The sequence below is a fragment of the Hyla sarda genome, chromosome 6 (genome assembly GCF_029499605.1).
Source record: "Hyla sarda isolate aHylSar1 chromosome 6, aHylSar1.hap1, whole genome shotgun sequence".
In the NCBI taxonomy this organism is placed as follows: domain Eukaryota; kingdom Metazoa; phylum Chordata; class Amphibia; order Anura; family Hylidae; genus Hyla; species Hyla sarda.
Genome location: NC_079194.1, coordinates 114132322 through 114150923, shown reverse-complemented (window position 1 = coordinate 114150923; position 18602 = coordinate 114132322). Strand labels below are relative to the sequence as shown.

The 18602-nt window shown below is 40.9% G+C and overlaps 2 protein-coding genes across 2 annotated transcripts in view; one reads left to right on the top strand and one right to left on the bottom strand.

The window, feature by feature from the left end:
- Positions 1–14926, bottom strand: part of LOC130275990 (uncharacterized) — a 158686-nt gene extending 143760 nt beyond the window's left edge. The window contains exon 1 of the mRNA XM_056524762.1: positions 14813–14926. The gene's annotated coding sequence lies outside the window, so the exon portion shown is untranslated. The remainder of the gene's footprint in view (positions 1–14812) is intronic.
- The window catches only part of KLHDC8B (kelch domain containing 8B), a 165996-nt gene that overhangs the window by 26985 nt on the left and 120409 nt on the right, over positions 1–18602 (top strand). Inside the window, exon 2 of the mRNA XM_056524759.1 lies at positions 13487–14135. Within this exon, the coding sequence (XP_056380734.1) occupies positions 13745–14135 (391 nt within the window). The 5' untranslated portion in view covers positions 13487–13744. The remainder of the gene's footprint in view (positions 1–13486; positions 14136–18602) is intronic.

Sequence of the window (18602 nt, the reverse complement as noted above, 5' to 3'; positions counted from 1 at the left end):
TACGGCGAATACACACCTATCGCGGCGGTCCCTGCGGCCATTAACGGTCGGGACCCGCGGCTAATACAGGACATCACCGATCGCGGTGATGCCCTGTATTAACCCTTCAGACTTCAAAGCTGACCGCCGCGTCTGAATGGAAAGTGACACTAACCCGGCTGAAGAAATAAACACGTCTTCCTGCCAAAACACAAACAGATTGGCAAATGAAGGGGAAAATGTTGCTCTCACTCAAGGAGAAAATTATCATGGCACAAAAGAAACTCCAATGCCAACATGATGAACTCACAAAGTTCATCACTGTATTTAGAATATTTTAGAAGGATCTCTTACACAGCACGTATACCCATCTGATGAGGAATGCTGGTATATAGTGCTTCAATATCGCAACCAGGAAAAATCGTCCTCCCACAAGAACTGAATAAATCCAGTCTCTCAAATAACTGGGGCATTTAATCACAGGGGCTGACACAGCTTGTCCGCCCATTACTAAGATATTTGTTTAAAGAAATGATTCCTGCCTCTATAGGTTGGGTGCAGTTTAGGGAGGGAATTGTACATATAATCAAATTCCTTCTGGCTGGTGACCATTAGCCTCAATCCCTCTGCCAGTGTATTCCTCTAATTGATGTTGTAAAACTGGGGTAAGATCACAACATTATTTCAGATAACATCTAATGATTGAGATTAATATAAAAGACAGTATTCAAGACTACTACTGAGCCTCCCATGTCAGCCATACGAACAGTTAACTCTTTTCTCTCCCCAGTAGGTAAATTGGATTGTGAGTAGTTGTTGGATGATGAGAGTAGTTGTGAACCAAGTCCTAGAATTTATCCAAAGTTCAACCATGTGAGTGGACAGGATAAAAAAAAGTTCTTAAAGAGAATGTGCTATCAAAAAATGACCTATTGTTTTAATTAGGTTTTTATGTAATATGTATAGTCTAATAATTTTTTATAATTTTTGTTTATAATTTTCCATTTTGCTATCTATATTTTATAATATTCCTGAAATCTTGCAGTTTGCATACTGGCCACTAGGTCTAAAACTAAGCTGATACTTCCTGTAGAGATATAACACTATATCCACCATTTACAGCAGAGATCAGTACCCCCTCTATAGAATGACTTCTGAAAAGGTTACAGAGAATGCCCAGTAGTGTCTCCAATTCATCTGAATGGGACAGGTCCTTTCTATTGTCTATGGTCCAACTGGTCAGAAGTTCCCTGCTGCCCAAGCAGCTTCTGGCTGCATTCAGGAAAAAAAATTCTGGAAAATGATCCATACTAGAAATTGATATAAAATAACTATTTCATAACTAAACAGCTCAACTTATAAAAATAAACAGTCATGAATTCTCTTTGCCAAATATATTTACATTCCATAATATCAATCTTGAGCAGCCTAGGAAATACTTATTACATCTCATATAGTCTATTATTATAATGATATTTTCTCCTCTGTTACTCAGAAAGCTTAGTTAGAAATTCCTCTGTTTTCCCATTATTAGAGAGCTTCATTAGGGCTCAGCTATTAGGTCACTGGCAGTCACGATTTGCTGATCCATGTACGGTTCCTGAGCTAAATTGCTACTTTTGCATTGGGTGTGATGGGAAATGAAATGTCACTTCAGTTTCATATATATTTTGATGATGAAACGTGAAGCGTTGCGGCTCAGAACAGGTTCTTTTATGGAGGTAGAAACGCAAAAAAAAACTTGGAGATGGTGGATTCCAGAGACAGCGAAACACATCAGGAGCATCAAACCTTAAATCCACCCGAGGCTCTGGCTAATCCTCTTTACAACTGAAAGCATCATGTACGTTTTACTCAGCCTTAATTGATTACCTCAGCTCGGCTCCTCTGATATACTGCCAGGAAGAGCTCACAGTCAGCGCCATTGCAATAGAGAAGCATATTTAGCAACTCTATTCTGTATTATTTCAGTCATTATCCAGCAAACTCTTCTATTAGGGAAGATTGACAATGAGGTTTCAGAAAGGACATCATATCTGAAGAAATGGCGCACACATTCGGGCCTACAGAGATAATTGTAGCAATTTTCTTCCCGAGAAACGTCATTGTTCTTTCACATCTTCAAACAACGACAGTAGGAGATGAACTTTGTCTCTGATGTGCTGCCGGCCCCTGTAGGTTCTCTGGGAGGCAGACCTCGCCGTCTTGTACCTCGCCTTAGGGTCACTGCTTCCATCAAGCTGCAATTCAAACCCTGTGATTAAGCCATGAAACAGCTAGATCTGGTGGCGTGGGCTATTCATGTCTTCCTGTGTTTCTGCAGATACGCTGCAGGCAAAAGATTGCTGTACGGAGATAGCTCAGAGCTGTGCATTGATCTAAACAGCGGTTTAATTCAGTGGCAGTATAATGTAGCTTGGATTAAAAAGTTTTAGTTTTTGTAATTTTGTTGTAGTTCGTTAGGGCAACATTTCTACTTGCTGAGTGAGAACAAACTTAACTCACTTAAGTCTGATTGGGAAGTGTAAAAGCAGCTGGATCGCAACCGTTTCATAGAAAAGACCAAATAGAATGAAAAAAAAAAATAATCCAAATACAATTAAGAATCCATGTTTCCAGACTTGAGAAAGTGCTCATATGTGTCCACTCCTTTTCCTGGCCATATTGGACTCAACGGAGAACCTGCAGTCACTTTACATCAAAGATCGTAGAAAGAATGGATAATACGAAGAAGGCTCACTCGGCTGTTTAAATAGTTCTCACAAACTTTTTGCCTCCAAATAAAAGTCCCAGGATCATCAGCCACCTACCCATTGCAGCTTCCTTGCATGCTGTGCTGTAAACAATTCCACAATACAATTCCTTGCAGCCCTTTGGAGATTGATCTCACTCCCACACTGCAGTCACTCCACTCAGACAGGCTCCTTTTAACACCTGCCTAGTGATGTAATGTCTCAGGCCACACTGCAACCTGGGAAAACCTGAGACAACACTAATTTTGTATGCTGTAAAAAATGGACATCGGGGCAAAAATCACAGACCAGCCATCATACACAGGTACAGACACTATATTATGAACTAAAATAACTTTACAGCCCCTGTAGCCTAGTCAAAAAAAAAAAAAATAATAATACCGGAATACCCCTTTAGGTTATGTTCACATGGCAGAAATTCTGCACGAAAATTCTGCAGTAAATTCCGGTTCTGGCTCTATGTCTGTAACAGAGAGAGCATGAACTGCAGATGGTACTTGCTCCATTCATTTCTATAGGAGCGCCGAAAATTCCCAAGTGCTGTTGAGTATTGTTGGCACTCCTATAGAAATGAATGGAGTGTGTACCGTCTGTAGTAAGTGCTCTCTCTGAGAACTGGGGTCCCATTCTGGAGATTTGGGGGGGGGGGGGTCTCAGCAGTTGGAACAGTGGCCAGTATTATTTGTGTACCCAAATAATACTGCTGTTCAAACTCTAAATATGGTAGAGAAGGCTGACATGCTTCAATATTAATTTGCTCCTGGTGGTTCATTCCTTGAAAGACCCCCTTGAAAATGGGTCTAGCCATTCGCCCAATTTGGTACCAGCTAACAGTCACTTCCCACCACCTAATTATTTGTGTTACATTTAAAGGGGTTTGCCCATAAACAAAAATGATGACCCACCTGCCAACTCCAGCTTGTTTTTGGGCCTCCTGGAGATGGTCTGGAAGCTGAAAACATTTTCATATGATTACTGCCAATGGGAGTTACGCAAATTGTGTAAAACAGTCAACGCTGCCGTTTTTGGCTTCCCAGCACCTGTGCAAACTGGCCGGAGATGGCTGGGGAGCCATTTTCTTTTGTTTATGGGCAAACCCCTTTAATAAATATACCATGAATATGTTATAGAAAAAACTCTTGACAACAATATAGCATTTTGCATAACATCTTTTATCGTATCCCTTATTGTAACTTCCTCTTGTTTCCACCCATTTAAAACTTGAAATTCTTCTTCTGTCTAATACATTTCAGAAATCATTGTCTTTTTCAGGAGACAGAAGTAGTCTACCAGCTCATGGCTACACTCTGTCCTAAGGGGAATGGACAGCAGTCATAATTGAGAAGGGGATTAGATCAGTGTTTGTCATGTGACATATGCAGCCATTTTGAACTAGAGATCACCGTACTAAAGAGTACCAATCATCATATAGAGGGCTGAACAAAAGTGTCTTCTAGAGTCTTCCAAAGTGCCAGTCAAGGGCTTGGAAACCTAGCACTCTGGGAAGGGTTGTCTTCACACCAGATGTTGTACAGTGATTTTATCTAGGTAAAATGATCCTTTTGATAGGGAATAAGAGGTCTAGATGTACCCCTTTAAAACTCCTTGGCTCCAGTTCTAAGTCAATAACATACCTTCCCTTCCGTTCCATTTGCAATATGGTTGTTTTTATTTATTTATTTACATAGGTACCTATAGGCTCCTTCAGGATCCAGAGCCCATGTGGTACTGCTACCTCTGAAACCCATTTAGCCACATTATAGCCTTCATTCCTTTCCTTAGCAGGGCCTATAGCCCCCCCTAAGAACTAAGCTGAAACTGTTTCCACAACCCTATACATGTTCTCCCAAAGTGCCAGTCAGGGGCCGGAGAGTATCTTATCATAAATGCTTCTACTGTAGTATATTCAGTCAGTTTATGGAGTAAAGCAAGCAAAGCATTAAAAGTAACAGAACATAAAGCCCTGAACAATGTGACTGTCGCCAGCAATTACCATACATACTGATACAACAGCTTGGGCACATCCCTCAGCCATAAAACTGACAGCACACTTTTTTTTTCCATTAGCTTCCGTTTCGTAATAATTCTCAGCAGGCGATCGTTTCAATAAAACCTTTAATTGGTTCAATTCAATCGTTTTAATAAATTTGCCTATTTGCCTCAGCGGAGAGCATCTGTATTAATACAGACCCATCTAAAGGATTTCCCCCCTTTTCTGGCTGTGTACTGAAAGCATGCGTCTGGTGGGGGCTCCGCCATCTCCAATGCCATTTATATTTTATGGACTGCTCTTGTAAATAATATATCTCTGGGCTTTTAAGCTGTTAGAGCTCCTAATTTGGACTTGCTCAAGACAAATGAGATGGAAAATCCTTACACCGGCCAATTATCTATGATTTATATAGGTGCTTTATCAGCGGCAAAGTGCTGGCTTCTATCCTTCAAAGCTGTTACAAAAACAGACCTCCAGCTGCGGAGTGACTGGTGTGCAGGTAGAGCCCCTCCAAAGCCTCTTACCCCAGGAACACACACAGTGGCATAGCTGTACAACTCTGCACAGTAACTTCAGTTATAACACTAAAGAGCAACTCTAGGCATATATAATTATGTTGCATGTGCAGATTCTTATTCTTGCTTGTGGGGGCATTTATATAGTACATAGGGGGCAGTATTATAGTAGTTATATTCTTGTACATAGGAGGCAGGATTATAGTAGTTATATTCTTGTACATAGGAGGCAGTATTATAGTAGTTATATTCTTGTACATAGGAGGCAGTATTATAGTAGTTATATTCTTGTACATAGGGGCAGTATTATAGTAGTTATATTCTTGTACATAGGAGGCACTACTATAGCAGGTATATTCTTGTACATAGAAAGCAGTATTATAGTAGTTGTATTCTTGTACATAGGAGGCACTGCTATAGCAGGTATATTCTTGTACATAGAAAGCAGTATTATAGTAGTTGTATTCTTGTACATAGGAGGTAGTATTATAGTAGTTGTATTCTTGTACATAGGAGGCACTACTATATCAGGTATATTCTTGTACATAGGAAGCAGTATTATAGTAGTTATATTCCTGTATATAGGGGCACTGTTATAGTAGTTATATTCTTGTACATAGGAGGCAGTATTATAGTAGTTATATTCTTGTACATAGGGGGCAGTATTATAGTAGTTATATTCCTTTATATAGGGGCACTTTTATAGTAGCTGTATTCTTGTACATGGGGGGCACTATTATAGTAGTTATATTCTTGTAGATAGGAGACAGTATTATAGTAGTTATATTCTTGAACATATGAGAAAGTATTATAGTAGTTATATTCTTGTACATAGGAGGCAGTATTATAGCAGGTATATTCTTGTACCTAGGAAGCAATATTATAGTAGTGATATTCTTGTACATAGAGGACAGTATTATAGTAGTTATATTCTTGTACATAGTGGGCAGTATTATAGTAGTTATATTCTTGTAGAGAGGAGGCAGTTTTATTGTAGTTAAATTCCTGTACAGTATTATAGTAGCTATAAGAGAAATGGAGCAATCCACTGTGCACAAGGGCTATGTAGAATATGAATAGAAGAAATGTCCCCGCAATGCGTTCCTGTATATCCTTCATGCATCAATAAAGCATTGGAAAAGCACCAGAGCCTGTGCTGGGACATTTCTTCTATTCATAATAGTAGTTATAGTCTTATGCAGCAGAAGCAGTAGTGTAGTAGTATTTTCTTGTACATAGGAGGCTGTATTATAGTATTTATATTCCTGTACATAGGCAAGAGTATTATATTATAGAGTATTATAGTAGTTATATTTTGTACATAGGAAACAGTATTATAACAACTATATTCTTGTACAGAGGGGCAGTAGTATAGTGGTTATATTCTTGTACACAGGGGCAGTAGTATAGTGGTTATATTCTTGTACAGAGGGGCAGTATTATAGTAGTTATATTCTTGTACAGAGGGGCAGTAGTATAGTGGTTATATTCTTGTACACAGGGGCAGTAGTATAGTGGTTATATTCTTGTACAGAGGGGCAGTATTATAGTAGTTATATTCTTGTACAGAGGGGCAGTAGTATAGTGGTTATATTCTTGTACACAGGGGCAGTATTATAGTAGTTATATTCTTGTACACAGGGGCAGTATTATAGTAGTTATATTCTTGTACAGAGGGGCAGTAGTATAGTGGTTATATTCTTGTACACAGGGGCAGTATTATAGTAGTCCTATTTCGGCATATAGGGGCAGTAATATAGTACTTCTATACCTCTCTTACTTATTGTAAGCAAAGTATATAGACCCATGCCTACTGCTACCAAATGTTTATTGCACTTTTTTTTTTATCTCCATTTCACCTCTTGTTTTTTATTGTAGATTATTTCTTATTGTAGAATGATTATTTTAGATTTATTTTTAAATTAGAAACTGTGGATAAGTTGTTCTTGACAGATGTTCTGTTCTTATTTACTTCTTGTTTAATTATGTGTACTATAGTGTTTTATGTAATGAGCTAAGTTGGCTATTTACACAAGCTATATTCAGAATACAAAGAAAGAACGAATAAGATCAGGAAACTGCAGTTACCCACATATCAACAGAATTTAAAGGAAAAAGGTATATAAAAAAAATCTACTTCTATAGAGCAGCAAACCCTATCTAAATCCAATAGCCTGCCATTTTAGGGAGTTCTCTTGGCATCTGCTTTCAATTCTGCAAGTATGACAAGAAAGAAGAAAGTGGTAGTCAAGAAAGATCAAGTAGTCAAGAAAGATCAAGTAGTCAAGAAAGATCTAGAATCTCACTTCTACCGCCCAAATGCTTCCATCAATGTCACCCCTACTAGAGGCCCACTTACCTGGACCCTTCAGATGTTGGCGAAGATGATTTCTATCACTTTATTATCCTTCATACACATGTCTTTGTGTGTCCCGGTCAGAGTGCAGAGAGGAGGTAGATCATAAGACCGCAGTCTACAAGGAGTGTGGTGGCTGCTTAATAATTCATGAAGATACTAGGGTCTGGGAAGCGGAGACATTTGTGTCACCTGAATAATGCAGCATGCGAACAACTTAGTGTATGCTCCCTGGTAAAACTGAGAAACTAATATGGGAAGGTATTCTGTCCCTGGTGTCACTAAGGTCCGAGACTAAGCTATGAAGTAATATTATTGTACGTGAATCTGTGAAAATGGCACAATACCAGCTCTGTTATAGGGGTTATCCAGGATTAGCAAAACAGAGCTGATTTCTTCTAAAAACTGTGTCACACCTGTCCTCAGGTTGTGTGTGGTATAACGGCTCAGTACTATTGAAGTGAATGGAGACAAGTTGTAATACCACACATAACCTGAGGACAGGTGTGGTGCTGTTTTTAGAAGAAATTGGTTCTGTTTTTCTAAGGGAGAAAGGGGGGGTTGCAGGGTATTTGATAAAATAATTTTGTCTTGCATCGGCTTATTGTAATATTGGAAAATAAAAAATAAAAATCTTTAAAATAAAAACTTTCCTATGCCCTGTGCCTGCCATAAAAAAAAAAAATAGCGATAAGTGGCAGCATACAGGGGGTCGGACGTCACAGCTACTGTGGAACAGCCCAGCTTCCGGACTGCTCAGATCTCAGGTACCGCTGTGGATTCGGGCATGGTGCTCTATATATCTTTTAAAACCAAACTCAATGCGGGAAAGAAAGTTTTTGTTGCACTACTCCTTTAAGTAGAGAGAGACCTTTCCATTTGAATGACCCTTTTTTGATTTCCATCTCTGTGACCAAGTGCTAATCATAGGGCCCAACTGCTGAAGCCCCTCACAGTTTGGATAACCAAGAGAAACTGTCGGCCACTGGACATTGCAATCTACATGGTTACACACATCCTCTAGAGTAGAAACCTTTCTTTAAATGGGCACTCTGTCATGTTCAAAAACTTTTTAAAGGCAAAACATTAAAGGGGTACTCCCGTGGAAAACTTTTTTTTTTTATCAACTGGTGTCAGAAAGTTAAACAGATTTGTACTGTAAATTACTTCTATAAAAAAATCTTAATCCTTCCAGTACTTATTAGCTCCTGAATACTACAGAGGAAATTGTTTTCTTTTTGGAACACAGATCTCTCTGCTGACATCACGAGCACAGTGCTCTCTGCTGACATTTCTGTCCATTTTAAGAACTGTCCAGAGTAGGAGAAAATCCCCATAGCAAACATATGTTGTTCTGGACAGTTCCTAAAATGGACAGAGATGTCAGCAGAGAGCACTCCGGTCATGATGTCAGCAGAGAACTCTGTGTTCCAAAAAGAAAAGAATTTCCTCTGTAGTATTCATCAGCTAATAAGTACTGGAAGGATTAAGATTTTTTAATAGAAGTAATTTACCATCTGTTTAACTTTCTGGCACCAGTTGATATAAAAAAAAAAAAGATTTTCACGAGAGTACCCCTTGAACCTTTCTAATATATTTCTGCTTTTTATAGCAATCATGACTTATAGAAAAACACACTAGGCGTCCCCATATTATTCAGAACATAATTCTGTCCAGCTGCATCATATTTTTTTTATCCAAGCTGAAGCACAGGCATGGACAAAGTCCAGTAAAGTGAGGGTGGAACTAGCACTCCTTTGTTCTCACTCCTGTACTATTAGACTGCAACATAAAAACAGAGAGGAGGGGATTACAGAACAGTGTGCAATGATTGGATGAAGAGATACAGCACAGCAGACTCAGGGAGGAAGATAAGTCATGCAGAGTGAGGACATGCTCCCTTCAAAGCACAGAATGACAGACCAAGTGAGCAAGAGAAATAAAATATTTGTAAGAGAATTACATGTGCTAGATACATAAAAATCATATGTACATGATCAGGATTAGGCACTGAGTAACATAATTTTTTGTGACAGGTACTCTTAAAGGGGTACTCCACCAAAAAACATCATACCCCCTATCCAAAGGATAGGGGTTAAGATGTCTGATTGCTGGGGACCCCCACGATCTCCGGTGCACCACCCTAGTCATCCGTGCACAGAGCGATCACACTGCTCCGAGAAGGATGACTGGTGACTACAGCCGCCACACCCCCTCCATTCATGTCTATGGGAGGAGGCATGACGGCTATGTAGTAGCCATCACGCCCCCTCCACTAGACATGAATGGAGGGGGCGTGATGTCACGAACACAAAGGCTCCAAGCCTTCATGTTCTGGACACCGCCGCTGCCGGCCCAGAGATCGTGGGGGTCCCCAGCGGCAGGACCCCCGCGATCAGACATCTTATCCCCTATCCTTTGGATAGGGGAAAAGATGTATTTCGGCAAAGTACCCCTTTAAAGTAGCTTTTCACTCTGATAAATGGTGATCCTTCCCTCTATGTCCTTGGACAGGGCTTTCCAGGTTTAGAAAAACATGGTTGTTTTCTTGCAAACACAGTGCCACAGCTTTACACAGGTTGTGTTTAGTATTGCAGCTCAGCCCTATCCACTTCAATGGTGCTAAACTGCAATACCAGACACGGCTCATAGGCAGGTGAAGGGCTGTTTCTCTAATCCTGGACAAACTTCATACTAGGTTCTAGGAGATGAAGCTGTTATTCTGTAAATATATATAAAGGGGTACTCTGTCCCTAGACATCTTAACCCCTAGCCAAAGGATAAGGTAGAAAATGTCCAATTGCGGGGATCCAGCCACTGGCACCCCCGTGATCTCCGGGTCGGCATCCCTGCATTCTAAACATTTATGTTCAGAACACCGGCTTCGGGTTTCAGTGTTTTGTGACGTCACACCATGCCCCCTACATATATGTCTATGGGAGGGGGCATGACGGCTGTATACTTCTGCTCCTCTGGCTTTGCAGGTGGAGTTCACTGCACCTGTTCATCTCATCAGGTTGCTGGTGCTGGACTTCACCAAGGTGAACTGATAAGACTCATAAGTGGGTTATGGACAGTTCACATAATGTGCAGTAGTGTTCAGAGGAATATTGCCATGAGGAGAAAGTGATTTGACCTTTTATCACACCTGAATTGTTTTATGAGTATTGACTTTTCACACATTGACTTTCTACAGCATTTTTCACTCATTTATACATTATATCATAACTCTGGTAACATTGAGATATTTTTACAGTGATTTAACCCCTTAAGGAGGCAGCCCTTTTTCACCTTAAGGACTGAGCCCTTTTTCACCTAAAGGACTGTACCCTTTTTCGCAATTCTGACCACCGTCGCTTTACGAATTAATAACGCGAAAACGCTTTTACCGAATATTCTGATTCTGAGATTGTTTTTTCGTGACATATTCTACTTTATTTTAGTGGTAAATTTTCGGCGTTAATTGCATCCTTTTTTGGTGAAAAATACCCAAATTTCATGAAAATTTTGAAAATTTTGCATTTTTCTAACTTTGAAGCTCTCTAATTGTATGGAAAATGGATATTCCAAATAAATTGTATTTTTATTCACAAATACAATATGTCCACTTTATGTTGGCATCATAAAATGAACATACTTTTGCTTTTTGAAAAAATTAGAGGGCTTCAAAGTAGAGCAGCAATTTTCAAAAAATGTCATGAAAATTGCTAAATCTGAAGGGACAGATGTTACAGAACTACAACTCCCAGCATGCCTGGGCAGTCGAGGCATGCTGAGAGTTGTAGTTTGGCAACATCTGGAGGGCTACTGTTTGGACACCACTTTAACAGTGGTCTCCAAACTATGACCCTCCAGATGTTGCAAAACTACAACTCCCAGCATGCCCAGACAGCCTTTGGCTCTCTGGGCATGCTGGGAGTTGCAGTTTGGCCCCCCTAGTGGTTGCCACAGTAAAGATCGATTTACTTTCACTTTCAATTCCCCCCCCCCCCCACTGTCGATTCCCTACCTGATCAGGATCCAGCAGGCTCCAGCGAAGATCCCAGGTCCCCAGGCATCTTCTCCTGCATGTACGGCCTCCATCTTCTTCCCAGAGCCCCTCGACATCCAGGGGCGGGGAGAACGGGGGTTGCCATGGCAACCCCCTGTCCTGCGCTGCCATTGGTCAGAACTCCGTTCTGACTAATGCCAGGGGATAGGAGTAGATCGCAGCTTTGCGACCTCACTCCAATCCTTTAGGCTGCTCGGGGCTGTTGCTGACAGCTCCGATCAGCCCTATTTTCCAGGTGATCGGGTCACCAGAGACCCGATCAGCCCGGAATTGGAGAAAATCGCATGTCTGAATTGACATGCGATTTTCTCCGATCGCCGACATGGGGGGTCTCAGGACCCCCCTGGGCGATGTGCCAGGGTGCCTGCTGAATGATTTCAGCAGGCATCCGGCTCCGGTCCCCAACCGGCTAGCGGTGGGGACCGGATTTCCCACGGGTGTATGGATACGCCCTCGGTCCTTAAGGACTCGGAATGCAGGGCGTATCCATACTGTGTCCTGAAGAGGTTAAACAAAGGCAGGCAAAAAATAAATAAATACATCACGGCATAAAGAAACCATAGCAAAAACGCAATGTGTGAATACGTTGTCAGAGGAGTTGTCTAATTACTATATAGCCTGGTTAGAGATGAGCGAAGTTACAGTAATTCGATTCATCACAAACTTCTCGGCTCGGCAGTTGCTGACTTTATCCTGCATAAATTAGTTCAGCTTTCAGGTGCACCGGTGGGCTGGAAAAGGTGGATACAGTCCTAGGAAAGAGTCTCCAGCCCACCGGAGCACCTGAAAGCTGAACTAATTTATGCAGGATAAAGTCAGCAACTGCCGAGCCGAGAAGTTTGTGATGAATCGAATTACTATAACTTCGCTCATCTCTAATCCTGGTCCCATAGAGATAGCCGCATTAGACATGTTGGAAGGGAAGGGGTGAAAGAGCTATCAGACTTATAATCACATGATGCAGTTACAGTGATGAAACATATTGATAAAGCTGTGCTGGAATAAAACAGATGGTGCTGTAGTCATGGTCAGTATGCACAATATGGGCAAAAAACTTGGAGTGCTTCTTTAATGTGAAATTAGCCTTTAAGGCTGACTGAGCCATACAGTGCACAGACTGATAATGAGAATCTTATAGGTTTATGGTTATCTCATTTAAATTTACATATAATTGTGAATCTGTTTCATCTCCTCTGTTCTCACAGAACTGTAAAAATGTCATTAGATTCTCTTGGTACCATCAGTAATATATATATATATATGTCTAAAAAATGGGAAATGTGTCCGAGGGCTAGAACAGGACATCACTGCTAGGTGAGATTCTGTAAATTGCATGTTATTGAGACACCACGGGCACGGAGCAGAATATAATTGCTTTATGTAACTACTTGATGTCTGTCAGTTCTTAATGGACAAGCACATCCTGACGTTTCTGAGATAAGATTCATTAGTTGTGATAAACCTGACATTCTATTGCAGCTCTATAAATATTGAGTACATAGCTGAAGTCTCTCCCATGTGCTTCCCGCCATTCCACAGCCCCTGACTGCCATATAGTTTTGCTTTATCGTATGCTTAGTCTATATACTGAGATGTATTTGGGAAAAGCCAAGTAACATGACAAACCCTATAAGACTCTGATCACACTTTCCAAAAATGCATAAAGGTGAAGAGAGTCTAATAATATGAATCTGTATTATGATTTTGCATTCAAGTCAATGGAATTGTGCTTCAGATTTTTACGGTAGACTCCAGAGAAACTCTTTTTTTAATGGTATAATTTTCAGACCTATTGTGTAACAGACTGGAACTTTTTTAATATTTGTTCTTTTTTTCTAGAGTGAAAGCAAGTCAATCTGTATGTTGTGTCAACCGTATATCTACCCATTGAAGACTTTGTGGAATATGGGAAGGATTTGATGTCCTCCTGCCTGTTATTATGAAGTGACAACCAGCCATAGAATGACACTGGATCAATAGATTTCTGCCCCCAGATGTGGAGTAATATTATTTTCTCCCTAAAAGCCCTGGCTGGTAATAGATGGAATCATTTACCTTGGCTGGCTGACCTGCATCACATAGCTCTAGTTGTCTACAATGCCGGTTTCTATAATGGCCTCCAGTGGCATCACATCCCTCTACTGGGAAGTCTTTCCTTCGATGCCCACGTGCCGGGTTTATTGCACACCAGCATACCAAGATGGCCATTTGTACGTGATTGGAGGTTGTAGCAAAATGGGACTTCCTTTGGACACAGTGGAAATGTTGGATGTGGTGTCTCAAACATGGGCTGTGCTACCATCATTGCCAACCCCCCGAGCTGGAGCTGCAGCAGTTACGGTGGGGAAACAGGTTTTGGTGATTGGTGGTATGAATTATGACCAGTGTCCACTGGCAACAGTGGAGATCTACAACAGCGATGAGGGAAAGTGGGAAAAAAAGGCTCCATTGTGCCAGCCATCCATGGGGATCAGTGCCATCGAAAAAGGTGAGATACTTTACAATAATTACATTGTCACAGTCTGATGGATATGAGGGACAATGGACTTAACCCTAAATTCTACCACTGGGGTCAAAAGGATTGGACAGGTTGGAATTAGGTCCAGAAGCAGGGCCACTCATCCATTATGTATGTTATTACATCTCATCTGTATGTTCACCCTTAAAGACACTTTTTAAGTCTTTGCTTTATGAGAGTATTGTACATTGCCTGGTGTGAAGACTACCCGGTGCATAGCCATTAACTTCAATGGGAGGTGTATAAGGCAGGGTTCACATTGGCATTGCTTCTTTCATTGTTCTGTTATTGAAGCAAAACAATGAGGGAAAAACTGCACCAGCAGATAATTCGTTGCATGCCGCACACCAGCTATGCCCAAAATACCCCATTGACTTTAATGGGGTTGATGGTTTTCTGTCATGGTGTCTGGTAGCATGCTGCACTATTTTGTCCAGTATTTTTGGTGGATCTTAATGGAACTTTAAGCACAGATGTGAGCCAATATGTATGCTGTGAACTTTCTCTGGTAATTGTATGGTTGTGTGAATGGAAGCCCTCTGCTTGCAGTATTCTTAAAGGGGTTATCCAGGAGCATGTTTTATATGCATTTTCTCAGGAAGTGGGTAGTGAAAAAAAAAAACAACAGCACATACATACACACTTACCTTTTACGCTCCAGTGCAGCCCCTGGTATTACAGAGCTCCAGTCCCTGCTGTGTGCTGCGTCCAGGTTTGTGGCCATGATGTCACAGGCCCTCTCAGCTAATCAGTGGCTGAGGCAGGACACCACTGCGGCTTCTGATTGGCTGAGTGTTCCAGTGATGTCACGTACCCAACACCCAACCCTGGAAGCACCCCACAGCAGGGAGCGGAGCTCTTTAATACCGGTGACAGCGGTGTGGGAGTGAGGAAGGTAAATATGGTTGTTGCTTTTTTTAAACTACCCATTCCTTGAAGAAATATGTTTAAAACCTCCTCCCCAGATTACCTCTTTGAGGGTCTATTCACACGTACATTATTCTGCCCAGATTTGATGCGCAGGATTTCAAGCTGTGTTCAGTCATTCAGTTTACATTGAAATCTGCAGCCGAAAATCCTGCACATCAAATCTGCGCAGAATACTGTACGTGTGAATAGACCCTTAAAGAAAACCTGTCACCCTGAATAGTAGCAAAAGGATATATAATTTTTTGAAAACTTATAAATTGTAACTTATTGATAGATATCTCTCTTTATTCTGGGCTTAGTAGTCCAGTGGGCGGCCTTACTCAGGTACTGAAGGCCTTTCCTTAATGAAGATACCTGGCAGTCACTGTGTAAGACCACCCCCTGGACTCATAAGCCTAGAATAAGCAGAGATTTAAATGAATATATTATATTATACTGAATCTTTTCTCACAGTATCATCTATCAATCTGCTCAGCTTCTTCTGACGCTGATGATCAGAATGCTTGTTCAACATGACAGGCTCCTTTTAAAAGGGTACTCCCCTCCTAGACATCTTAAGATAAGATGTCTTATCGCAGGGGTCATGCCACATCACGCCCCCTCCCATAGACTTGCATTGAGGGGTCATGGCGTGATATCAATAAAATGTTCCGAATGCTGGGGCAGCGGAGTACCCCTTTAACTGGAGGCACTTTTGATTAGGATGCATTATGGTGGCACTATTGTCTATGCTAACACTGTAAAGGAAGGGCAAAGCCCCTCCCTAAAAAAAAAAAACAATGCTAAATTACGTTCTAATTTGTGAAAGTGTCGCTGTCATTACATCACGGTAATTGTGCACCTTGATCTGAACAGATGGGCAAAAGTCAAATATTGTCCTTCTCCCAAATGTCGTCTTCTGTCATCATCCGGATTCATTAATTCCGTCCTAAATGTCAGTCGCCTAATTACCAATTTAAACAATTGATCTTTAAAACGAGAAATAAACCCTCCCAAATGTAGACTTCATCTCTGACTTCCGACGAGCGCCTAATAGCTGACACAATAACTAATTAAAATGTCTTGTAACAACAGATGATTAATGATGAAGTTTTCGCGCTGTCAGTCACCGGAGACGCCGAGGAAAAAGCTGAGCTTCTATAATAAAATGTATACAAAAAATAAACAGGCGCGGATTGTTACCCTGACAACCGAGCCGAGCGTTTCCATGGAGCTTCGTGCACATACATTATACTGACCTGAGTATAATTAGTCTGGATACTGTGTGTCTTATTAACCTTTCAGAAGGCTAAGGATGGGTCAGTTTCTTGACAGCTTTCACTTGCTTCTTGCAAGAACTGTGCGACAGTGTCATCTCCTGACATTAGCTGCAGACACATAATGCCTCATTTTTTAGGAACGGGAACCAGTGAATGATAAATGCACATTTCCTACATGCCACATTTTCCCCATAACAGGGACAGGAACAGTGTCCCTCCCAGTTGCCAATCACACTGCCCCTATGTACGTGTCCACCACCTGTATCACCGTAGCAATCACAGCAACACAGTCTCCATACCAACCAAAGCCTAAGTGCAAGAAAGTATCCCCACAACCAGTGCTGAGGAGTCGGAGTCTGACGAAATTTTGGGTACCTAGAGTCGGAGTCGGCAAACAATGCACTCCGACTCTGACTCCTACTAAATTTAGATCGGAATTTAAAAAAAAGCAAGTTTAAATGTCCCAATTCCCAAAAAATTATAATTAATGACTTCTCTACTGTAAGAATAAAGACCAATGCATGCAGTGCCTCACGTAACCACAAAACGAACACGTTAAGTGACCGTGAAGAAGCATGCTTTTCATGTGCTTTACTATATGGCACGCAACGTTCTGTTACAGGGAACCCATGGGTAACCTAGCCTCTTACTGATAAGGGATTAAGTAAATATGTTTTTTTCAGGACTAGAGACACTTGTATAAGTGAAGGGAATGGAGGGTCAATAGTTCAAGACTGAAGCTGTAAACCATTGGAAAAACTGCTGCCATTCAGCTAAGGCTATAAAAACTTGTAAACTCTGATTGTTAGCTTAAACTTTAAAGATGACTATGGGATTCTACTAGGGAAATCATGTTTTATAATAAATGCCCCTTCCTGGATCCTCCCACTGCCCTGTCTTCAGCAGCAGATTAGCACACAAAAGGAGAAGGCAGCAGCTTCTGCCCAACTACCTCTCTCTGCTAGAAGAGCTTAGAAGAACTTGGTGGAACAGCTTCTTGGATTCAACTGTAAGTGTTTATAAATACATTTGCATATTAATACAGAGGAGTCGGAGTAGGAAGTACAAAAAAACTGCAGAGTCGGAGTCTGAGTCGGAGTCGGAACATTTATCTACCGACTCCACAACCCTGCCCACAACAGTGACCACCACTTTACCTCCCTTAAAGGGGTACTCTGGTGAAACACATTTTTTAATTACAATAATTTTAAATTAACTGGTGCCAGAAAGTTAAAGACATTTTTAAATTACTTCTATTTAAAAATCTTAATCCTTCCAGTACTTATCAGCTGCTGTATACTACAGAGGAAGTAATTTAATTACTTAGGAAGTAATTTAATTTCTTTTCTGTCTGTCCACAGTGCTCTCTGCCGACACCTCTGTCTGTCAGGAACTGTCAAGAGCAGGATAGGTTTGATATGGGGATTTGCTTGTACTCTGGACAGTTCCCGAGACAGACAGAGGTGTCAGCAGAGAGCACTGTGGTCAGGCAGAAAAGAAGTTTAAAAAGAAAAGAACTTCCTGTGGAGTATACAGCAGCTGATAAGTACTGGAAGGATTAAGATTTTAAAATAGAAGTAATTTACTAATCTGTTTAATGTTCTGGCACCAGTTGATTTAAAAAAAAATAAAAAATAAAAAAAAAGAAGAAAATAACATAAAGAGTACCCCTTTAATAAAGTTAGCCAAAATACCTTCATAACTGGGACAGTTATAGGCACAGCATTTTTATAATACCAGAAAACAGTTCACCTATAAGAATGAGAATTGTAGTACCACCACAAGAGCCAGACACAGTGTACCCATCGCAATGCCATTATTATGGGCAATACAATTATCTCCAGCTGACAGCTATCTCCATGATGGTCATTTAACCATCCGGATGTCACTGAAAGTGACAACCACTGCAATCATGGTGTAAAGAGCTTCATGTTGGTACTTTACAGTCTCCAACTGGAACCCCCAGTATTTACAGGGTGCCATGGCAGCCATGTTACTTATAAAGACCTCCATGTCTGCCATGAAAGCACTTATTTTACCACTTGGCATAGTAATTTGACATTCACTGTAATACATATATATTGTAGTGAACTGTACAAGCAGGGGTCAAGTCTTGGGGAAAAAAGTGTGGAAATTCATCCAAGATTTCCACGCAAGGGCTGGTCATGTAGGACTCCTGCTAATGGGAATGGTGTTCATGCTGTGGAAAAAGTGCAGGAACTGAGCCCTGTGTACAAGTGATCACACA